Source organism: Copadichromis virginalis, linkage group LG8 (assembly GCF_057382275.1).
Source record: "Copadichromis virginalis isolate Kocher_CV1m ecotype Utaka linkage group LG8, C_Virginalis_male_GT1.1, whole genome shotgun sequence".
Lineage (NCBI taxonomy): Eukaryota > Metazoa > Chordata > Actinopteri > Cichliformes > Cichlidae > Copadichromis > Copadichromis virginalis.
The window spans coordinates 1,000,390-1,010,570 of record NC_140625.1 but is presented as its reverse complement, the minus strand read 5'-3'; the positions used below and the strand labels follow the sequence as shown (position 1 = coordinate 1,010,570).

Here is a 10,181-nt window from a genome sequence, read left to right as displayed (position 1 = left end):
GTTTAACAGACACATGATCAAATCTACAGGCAGCTTCTTTCTGAAACACGAGCAGCTGCTGCTGTTTCTCCTCAGGTTCAGAAACCCACTCCTGTTACATGTTGTTGTGGAGAAACAGGAAGTGCATTTCTCCCCTGGAATAGAGATTTTATAAGTGCTGGAGACCATATTTCATATGCTCCATATGATATCAGCTGTCACCCTGCCACATTTCCTCTCACCTCTCAGTAAACCTTTGTCAGTCCGTCCTTTTATTCCTGATATTCCCAGATACCAAACAGGTGATACACACTGCTAATTTTGTACACTGACCCACTGTGTGTTGTTTGGGACTGTCCCCTTCACTTTCATTATATTATCGTAGTATCTGTGGAAAACCTGGGAAACGCTGATCTGTGAAATACAAGTGTGGGCGTGCACAAAGTGTTTCGACACAAAGTGAACCATCATCAGGACATCATGTGTGGCAGCACTGGTATAGGGACACACAGGTGAATGCTGGGTGACAGCGAGACACACCTGAACTCTGAGTGCTTTGTATCACGCTCACTGCCTGCAGCACTCACATGGATGCAGATTCAGCTTGAGCGTTTTGCCCAAGGGCACTTTGTCATGCAGCCCTGAGGATCCACAGACAGGCTTTACTGTGGGGTATGACATGAAGTTATTTCAGACAACACGAGCTGTACCTGAGCTATCATCCATCCACAGACCTACATCGTGGTGAATGCACCTATTTTTATATAGCAGTCACACACTCACACAAGCACTTTCTTCTGTTTTTTCTCACATTCACACACTCCGATGGATGTGTGAGTAAATCTTGCCTGAGGATATTTGGCAAGCAGACTGGATCAGCAGGGACCGAAGCACACGCTCCAGTGTGAGACCTGCCCTGGCTTCTGAGGCTCCAGGTGGGACACACAGGTCACGGTGTGGCTGCTTTGGTGAGCTGTGTGCTTTGTGTAGATGAGTGTGATTGTTGTGGTCCATTACAGGACACTTCACCTCAGCTGAGGAGCCAAAGTCCCGATGAGCTGGATGGAGCTGATGAGTACTGACCATAGGTGGAGCTGGAGGTCAGCAGCTCCTTACACCATCATGCGACTGAACCGTGAACTCCAGTAACCCTGACAAGTCACGCGAGCTCTCCTGGCTACGTCACAGTTGGGTCCCGCCCTTTAATCACCCTATCTCAACAGTGGCTGCAGGTCTGCAGCGATTGGACGAAGCCTCACATCCTCGCTCCGTGATTGGCCAGCTTCGCCTGTCATCCAGAAGTTGCCGGCTGCACCTTCGCATCGTCAGCTGCGGTGTAACGTTGAGCAGCTCTGCGCGTGCACGTCCCGCAGACACAGACGCTCCCTCGCCCCGTGCACGCTATCAGTACCCCCCCACCTCCCTCCGTGACCGTCGTAGGAGGATGACTAGAGTTTATCGCGTCCCATCTGCCGGCTGCTCTCGTCGCGCCGCTGCCGGTTGACCGTTAGTAACCCCGGCTCTTTTTTCTGCGCGCATCCACACAGTTGCTCCATCACTGGCTGGATCGCAGAGCCCTGCCTCTCCTCTCATTGGACTGCTGAGCCAAGCGGTTGTCAGCCCATGTGGCGTGGGCAGGCAGAGTGTGACACATTTAAGTTCATCAGAGAAAAAAGCGTGAATGAAGCGCGGAGGCTAACGGAAGCTCTCACACCCACGGCGGCTGAAGACTCGACACATGACCGAGCGTGCTGAGCGGCTCAGCCTCACGTTTTACCGGAACATCCGTCGGTTCGGCTCAGACAGGTAAGCTCGTCCGCGGCTGCTGCTCGCTGCTTATTGTGGTCCCGACCGGTGTCCAAACTCGGCATCCCCGACAATTTTTGTTATAATGACTAACTACTCCTGACATTCTTGAGATGTTAGCTCTTCATACAACGAAGTTATAGTGGGATACAAATCATATCAGGCTGATCCTGCCACGATTTGTTCCCTCTGTGTAAATCACGGACAAACAGTCTCCCACATTTTTAGTTCACAAACACTTCTTATTATGACGCATTACTCCTGAAACTTTAGAGGATTTAGCTCTTTATATAGTAAAGTTACAGGAGAATAAAAATAGTTATCAGCCAAAATGTTAATGGTTTGTTAAAATAATCCCCAAGCTCAGCTGTGTGACAGCATGGAGCTGGCATACAAGATCCCAGGACAGAACAGCACTGAGGATGAGGGACGTAGCTCATCAGCATCTGTGACAGCCCACTGCCATCAGTTATTCTGGGAGAACTCGAGAGTCCGTGGACATACACGTGTTGGAGGCCTGGGCCCTGATCAGTATGGTGGCCACGCTGGTGCTTGGGTCCAGTGAACAGCAGCCCTGTGGTCACCACGGTGCTTCAGGGCTCATTGATTCTTTTTAGACTCACTCATCTGTCAGATCGCTTTAAACTACAGTCACCATCGTTCACAGCACTTCATCAGCTTCACATTCAAAGTTGTTTAAAATGACCAGCTAAGCTAACAGGCATGTGTAGGACAGTGAGATTAAAGAATATGTTGACAAAAGAAACCAAACTCATTCCTGGAACTGTTTCAGAAAGCATCGAGTCAGTGGCCGAGCCCCCTGCAGTGCAACGTGAAACTTTTTAATGACAGCAATGTTGAAGCAACAAACTAATGTGGAGATGAAATCCAGGAACACGTTTTTCCTGTTCACGCAGCGCCCGTGGATCCACACATAGTTACAGTGTGGAGTCATGGAAGGAGCTGAGAATGTGTCATTGTTGTTCACTGTTTCACGCTCTTCCTGTGAAGATGCTGACAAGTCAGGTCCTGTTGTGGCTGCTGCAGAGCGAAGCCCTGACACAAAGGAGCAGAGTGAGGGAGAACGGGGGAAGACGAGGAGGATGTGCCCTGAATAGAAATGGTCACGCCGAGCTGTGCGCACACAGTGACTTTGCAGTTTAGCAGCTAGCTCGTAGTTAGCGAATTGTCTGCATACGCTCACAATGGGGTGTAATCTGGGTCAAGATGGTGCACTGAAGGAGCCGGGCTAGATGTAATCCCAGGGCGGGACATCCTGGAGTCCAAATCCCTTCAGACTGTGTCGTGTTGTGTAACGTGGTCGCGTTGTCTTCACATTTGTAATGCCACACAAGCAAAACAGTGGCATGAGTGTGATTGTTGGTTTTTGTTGGTGCAACCTCACAGTGTGCATGTCAGAGCTCTGGCACAGCTTTACTCAGGACCTGGATGGTTTTGGAGACACAGCGTAGCTGCAGCTCTGCAGGTCGCAGTCACACGCAGCAGTGTTTTTATTGTGTCCACAAAGTTGCAAACATCAGTGTGATCAGAGAGGACACACACACAGACCTGTTTTTTTCTAGGTCACTGTCCGGTGCAGCGTGGAGTGCTGTATTGTTGGGATGGTTGTTGCCATGGTTACATGAATAGTGAGTCTGGCCCCAGCACCGACCACATTCATTGTTGTTAAACTGCAGAATGCTTGTCACTGATTGGCCCTCTGTGTCTGCAGTAAATAAACATGGATGAGATCGTCATAGCTGGAATATCGGGCCGCCTGCCTGAGTCCAGCAACCTGGAGGAATTCTGGGAAAACCTCATCAATGGTGTGGATATGGTAACAGAGGACAACCGGCGATGGACACCAGGTAAAAGCTTCCCTTCGGTTTCTATGTAACATATTTACTGAGCTGAGTTTCTCTTCAAAGACTAATATTTTATACCTCCTGCACTGTGCAGCAGTGTTGGTGCCTCTGCAGGCTGAGCTGAGTTTAGCTGCTTTGACATATTTGAAGGTAAAATAATGAATGTGAGTCATCAGGAACAGAGGATGGAGCAGATTTAACCACCAGCTTGGTTTATTTACTTTAGTTGATTCATCTGATCGCTGCCAGTGTCACTTCAGTTTATTCCACTTCCTGTTAAAAAGTAAAGTTTTTTTTAATCATCATCATATGGATTTAACTTCATGGTTTCATTTTTTGTTATCCAAGTTTTACTGGTGATTCCTAACTGGTGTGATCATAAACCTGCTGTGTGCTTTTGCCTGCTTCCTGTGAGCTGCACACAGGCAGTAATAAGCACTCAGATGTCCTCTGTCGCTCTCTGTGCTGGAAAAGGGAAACGTCCTCGTGAGGATTTTCCTCCCCTCTTTGGCTCAGTCTGGTCTCACAGCATCGTGTTTGGTGCTCAGTGTGAGCAGTGGCTGTGGACCGTGTGTGGGGTCCTGCTGCTGTAACATTGTGCTGTTTGCAGGTCTGTACGGTCTTCCAAAGAGGAACGGGAAACTCAAAGACATCAGCCACTTCGACGCAGCCTTCTTTGGAGTCCATCCCAAACAGGCCAACAGCATGGACCCGCAGCTGCGCCTCATGCTGGAGATCGCCTACGAGGCTATTGTAGATGGAGGTGAGAGCAAACGAGTGGTGAGCTGAGGTTTAGTTTGCAGTTGGGGGAAAGACGACATGTGAGTGAAAATGAAATGTTGTGCTGCAGGACTGAATCCAGCCACGCTGCGCGGCAGCAAAACAGGCGTGTACATCGGTGTGAGCGGCTCCGAGGCGGGCGAAGCATTCAGCAGAGATCCAGAGGAGCTCCTGGGCTACAGCATGACGGGCTGCCAGCGCGGCATGTTGGCCAATAGACTGTCCTACTTCTTCGACTTCAGCGGTACGTGCACGCAGCGCTGCTCAGCACGTGTGTGTTTGCAGTGCTGTCGGCGTGATCCAGTGTGAGACACACACTCAGGTTTAGGTGGACGCTCTGCTGCAGCTCAGGATCACCTTTGATCTTAGAGTAGCAAAGGAGTCTGCAGATCAGTGACGTGCAGTAGTGTTTGTGTCGACAGGCAGGACGTAAACGTGCAGAGAGCACGCACGCTGCAGCAGCTGGACTGCTTTGAATGAACGATCTGGGCTCTGATTTTATTCGTCCACTGAATTGTTGCTGATATATTTTGTGTGTTTTTACTCTGTTTCTCGCTCTGTGCCGTAGTGGTTTCCTCAGCATACCACAGCTCGGACGATCAGATGGGCGGCTCCGTATGTGGCGCCCGGCTCTAACCCTGCTGCCTTTGTTCTCCAGGCCCCAGCACTGCCATAGACACGGCGTGCTCCTCCAGCCTGCTGGCTCTAGAAAACGCCTTCCACGCCATCCGGCAGGGCCACTGTGACGCTGCTTTAGTTGGGGGAGTGAACCTGCTTCTCAAGCCGAACACTTCAGTGCAGTTCATGAAGCTGGGCATGCTCAGTCCAGAGGGGACCTGCAAGTCATTTGATGCTTCAGGTAAAACATCACCTGGTCTACACGTGACATCACAGAGTTTCTGTTTGGGAGCGATGGGGAGGAGCCGCTCCTCCACCGGCTGCCGGCACATTTAATCTTTCTGTGTTACATTTACTTTGACATTTCTTGACTAACTCAATGACGTAGAACGTTTTTTGTCTCAGCTTTAACTGTCTTCAATGTGTGACATACATGCGAGCGTGCTGCAGGGTTAAAGCGTCACGTTTGTGTTGTCAGGAAATGGATACTGCCGCTCGGAGGCAGCGGTGGCAGTGCTGCTGACCAAACGACCGGCGGCTAGAAGAGTGTATGCCACAGTGATCAACGCAGGCAACAACACAGACGGATACAAAGAGCAAGGTAAGGAGGTCCAGGGGAGCACTGGAAGTCACGGCCGATCGGAGAAATGGTTTCGTTTACCGGTTTTCTGTGACGTGCTCACGCAGGGGTGACGTTTCCGTCTGGTGAGATGCAGCAGAGGCTGGTTCGTTCACTCTACCAGGAGGCCAGCGTGTCTCCAGAGCAGGTGGAGTACATCGAAGCCCACGGCACCGGGACAAAGGTCAGTGCAGCCGTCAGGTGTGTCGGCACAGAGAGGCGCTCTTACTAACCAGATCCACCGTATTTAACCTCTGCTCTGTCCACGCAGGTCGGCGACCCACAGGAAGTGAATGGCATCGTCAGCGTTTTCTGCGAGTCAAAGCGAGAGCCTCTGCTGATTGGCTCCACCAAGTCCAACATGGGTCATCCAGAGCCGGCCTCTGGGCTGGCTGCCCTGGCAAAGGTTTGAAACCACAGTCGTCTTCTAATGTTCTCACTGAGACCGTGTGACGTTGGAAACATCCAATCAGCTGACAGACGGTACACACAGATCACGAACACACTGTGTCCTGTATGCAGTCATCGCCGGGTGGAGCCACACCCACCCAAACACACCTCCTCCACTCTTCCTTTAGTGGCGTCTCAGAGAAATAAAAATGCTTCCAAATATTCTGAAGTGCTGCTTAGTAGAAATCTGGAGCTGTGGCCTCTTTTATGATGAGCTCTGTGTTAACCCTTTGAAGCCAGTCGGAGCGGGCACGCTCTTTTTTGCGTAACTATTTTTAAATCCCGGTAGCACTGCAACCACGTAAGCTAGCACAATAATTTTTTTTGCATATGAAACCGGAGGAGTTGTACTTACATCTGATGCCATCAGCTTGTCCTCGGTCACAGTTTCCTTCCACATATAGCTTTGCAAAAACTGCATAAAAAGCACTTGCAGGAACAAAAACATAATATTCCAGAAACACGCTTTGCCGATCCGATCAGCTGTTCGTAACACTTCCCACAGTGAAACAGACGTCAGCGCGAACGATCGCATGTCCGCCATTTCCTGTCCGAAATTGGAAGTGACGTCATTTTCGCGGAAAATGTAGTTTTTTACTTGTAGGCCTTATAAACCTATACTGGTGTTTTTATAAGTCATGTTTGACTTGATGCTTTTCTGAATAGTTGCTGGGATGCTGAGAACTTGAATTCCACAGCTGGAAATAGTTTATTTTGATGCACCTGCTGTTTTCTTTGCAAATTTGCATCATAGGATTGTTTTTTGTTTTTCCTGCAGTATATAAAAATTGCTGTATCTCAAAAATAAAACTATGAAGACACTCAAAATAAATTTCCTGTTGTTGTAAACTATTTTTTGCAACTTTTTAGTATTTAGAGTTTTGAGGGATAAGCCTCTTAAATTTCTCCAAGTAGAAATATATGTAAAAAACAAAAACGATTTTCAATTTTTTTTTGTAGTTTATTGCACTTTTTTGCAATTGATGTAGTTACTATGGACTTAATGCATACATATTATTACAATTTGGGCTATAACAGTTGTATTGATGTATAGCAACTTGAAATGCTCCCAAAATTGGCACTACAGCATGTAAAAAAAATAATATAAGCTCTGGCGGACTTGGTTCTATGGTCGGTCTTAAAGGGTTAAACTGGAATCATGAGTCATTATTTGCTTTAAACCGCTGCTCATGTGTTTGATGCGACGTGCAGGTGCTGCTCTCTCTGGAGCGAGGAGTCTGGGCCCCCAACCTGCACTTCCTCCATCCTAACCCTGACATCCCCGCCCTCACCGACGGTCGGGTTCGCGTCGTCGATCGGCCCGTTCCCGTCCGAGGAGGCATCGTAGGGATCAACTCCTTTGGATTCGGAGGTTCCAACGTTCACGTCATCCTTCGTCCGGCTGAGAAAACGGCCGCCTCGGCTTCACCCGGGAAGCTTCCCAGAATGCTTCAGGCCTGCGGGCGCACAGAGACGGCGGTGAGCTCCGTCCTGCAGAAGGGGAAGGAACACGCTGCGGACGACGCCTTCCTGTCTCTGCTGAACGAAGTGTCAGGAGCGCCCGCCGCCAGCATGCCCTACAGAGGTTTCGCTCTGATTGGCTCTCAGAGCGACGTCATGGAAGTGCAGCAGGTGCCGGGCGCCGCCAGGCCTCTGTGGTACGTTTGTTCAGGTGAGTCGCTGCACGCAGTCAGAAGTATGAGACGCTTCACATGATACAAAGATGTTTGGACAGATTTGGGGTGAACGATGAGATCGATGGAGGAACGAGAACGTAACAGGAGTGACGTTGAGTCGCTGAGAGCACGCTGTTACTAAGCAACCATCAGCTGGGCAACATGAAAGTTTGTTTCCAGTTTATTTAAAAGGGTTTGAACACAGCTGCGATGCAGAGCTGCACGCACACACCTCATATACCAACGTGTTGCTACACGCTGTCTGTAATGCAGGTATGGGGACGCAGTGGGCCGGGATGGGCTGCAGTCTCATGCAGCTGCCAGACTTCAGAGACTCCATTCTGCGGTCCGATGCGGCGCTGAAGGAGACGGGGCTGGTGGTGTCTCGTCTGCTCATGGAGGCTCAGGAGGACACGTTCGAAGACACCGTTCACGCCTTCGTTGGCCTGGCTGCAGTACAGGTACAGCGATGCAGCGATGCTGCTTCACAGAGAGAAAAGGGAAGCATTTCAACACGTTTGTTTTCAAAGCTTCGAGTCGAGCACAGATCCATGTGTACCACTCAGTTTATAGAAGACGTCAGCACAAACATTTATTTATGACCCGACCAATCACTGTGCCCCTGCTTTAACTAACACCTGCGTGGAAACGTCTCACTCTGTGGAAACGAGTGTTTAGTCTGAGCTCACAGTGAGGAAGAGTTATTGGGTGTTTTTTACCTCTCAGCTGGAAAAGGTTGAGAGGAGCTTCAAATCGATACCTTAGATCTATCTACTGAAAATGTCAGAGGAGTTTGGATCTCAGTGACCCCGACCTCAACATCAGGGGTCAGAGGTCAAGCGTTGTGAAAATCTTGTGAATGCATTGCACAGTCGAGCCACATTAGACCGGAGAGCACCAGAAAGAGCCTGCAGCGATCTGTGGGCACGAGGAGGAGGAGCATAAACATGCAGTGGCCTTCTATGGCTGCTGAGTTCACAGGTGGACGATGACTCAGACTGCCAGAGCAATCGTCGTGTTTTTTCTCCTTACAGATCGCTCAGATCGATCTGCTCACCAAGCTGGGTCTGCAGCCCGATGGCATCGTGGGGCACTCGGTGGGAGAGCTAGCCTGTGGCTATGCTGACCGCTCCCTGAGTCACAGCGAGGCCCTCCTGGCTGCGTACTGGAGAGGCCGCTGCATCAAGGAGGCCAGCCTTCCTCCAGGAGGCATGGCTGCAGTGGGTGAGAGCGCGTCTTCTTTTAACAGATGGGACTCAGTGTTGTGTTCAGGGCTCTGATTCTGCAGGGTCGGACGCCATGTTTGAGCTTTGTGCTTCCTGTGTGTTGCAGGGCTGACCTGGGAGGAGTGCATCGCTCAGTGTCCTCAGGGGGTGGTTCCAGCCTGCCACAACGCTGAGGACACGGTCACCATCTCCGGCCCTCAGGTCACTTTCCTGGTTCTTCTAGCAGCTTGAATTTCTTTTTCTGCTGGTTGGTTCAGTTTGAGTTATGGCACCAAATCAAGGTGCTTGCATACAGCACGTCTCTGTTTTACCTGAGCTTCATGTATCATATGACACACGTGATCGCCGTGACGCTCTCACTTATTTATAGCCAAACACAGTGAACTCATTGTTCCATCAGTCCAGATGAGTGACAGCTCAGTGTGTTTTAAACTATGGAAGCTGTGTCCTGCTGTACAGCTGTGGTCCCAGATGTTTGAACATGTGCCACGTTTGATTTTTAGGAAGCAGTCAGTGCCTTTGTGTCCGAGCTCAAACAACAAGGAGTGTTTGCAAAGGAAGTGCGCAGTGCCGGGGTGGCGTTTCACTCCTACTACATGGCCTCCATCGCTCCAGCCCTGCTCGCAGCTCTGAAGAAGGTATGTAGCGCCGCACGTCCCATCCATGCTCGGTCCTGTCAGTAGAAGCAGGGCTCACACATCAGCGTGCCAGGCGCCAACACTGTCACAGGAAACCTGGTGCAGACTGCTGTGCTGAATATTAATGAGCTGCCATCCTGTCACTGCAGGTGATCAAAGAGCCAAAGAAGCGTTCGGCGCGCTGGGTGAGCACCAGCATCCCTCAGTCTGAGTGGGACTCTGCTTTGGCTCTGCACAGCTCGGCTGAATACCACGTCAACAACCTCGTGAGCCCCGTGCTGTTCCAGGAGGGCCTGAGCCTGGTGCCCGAAAACGCTGTGGTGCTGGAAATAGCTCCGCATGCTCTGCTGCAGGTTTGCTACCAGTGCTGTCCACACATGTGGGGCTGCTTCCTGTGTGTGTCTGTGTGTGTCAGCCTCAACACACAGCGTTCAGCAGCTGTTGCTGTCTGAAGCTCAGAAACACTGATTTATCAAAGCTTTTTTTCCACACACACCTGTCCAGATGTTACTGGGTGATGTACT

The 10,181-nt window shown here is 50.3% G+C and overlaps 1 protein-coding gene across 2 annotated transcripts in view; it reads left to right on the top strand.

Moving 5' to 3' along the window:
• Positions 1 to 1,281: 1,281 nt before the first annotated feature.
• fasn (fatty acid synthase) overlaps positions 1,282 to 10,181 on the top strand; it is a 25,603-nt gene continuing 16,703 nt past the window's right edge. For both annotated transcript variants that reach the window (XM_085465359.1, XM_085465358.1), the window contains exons 1-14: positions 1,282 to 1,785; positions 3,518 to 3,653; positions 4,261 to 4,413; positions 4,501 to 4,674; positions 5,089 to 5,289; positions 5,527 to 5,649; positions 5,736 to 5,851; positions 5,939 to 6,073; positions 7,330 to 7,789; positions 8,067 to 8,254; positions 8,828 to 9,017; positions 9,126 to 9,220; positions 9,523 to 9,657; positions 9,807 to 10,010. In XM_085465359.1, coding sequence (XP_085321485.1) covers positions 3,527 to 3,653; positions 4,261 to 4,413; positions 4,501 to 4,674; positions 5,089 to 5,289; positions 5,527 to 5,649; positions 5,736 to 5,851; positions 5,939 to 6,073; positions 7,330 to 7,789; positions 8,067 to 8,254; positions 8,828 to 9,017; positions 9,126 to 9,220; positions 9,523 to 9,657; positions 9,807 to 10,010 — 2,301 coding nt within the window. In that variant the 5' untranslated portion in view covers positions 1,282 to 1,785; positions 3,518 to 3,526. The remainder of the gene's footprint in view (positions 1,786 to 3,517; positions 3,654 to 4,260; positions 4,414 to 4,500; positions 4,675 to 5,088; positions 5,290 to 5,526; positions 5,650 to 5,735; positions 5,852 to 5,938; positions 6,074 to 7,329; positions 7,790 to 8,066; positions 8,255 to 8,827; positions 9,018 to 9,125; positions 9,221 to 9,522; positions 9,658 to 9,806; positions 10,011 to 10,181) is intronic.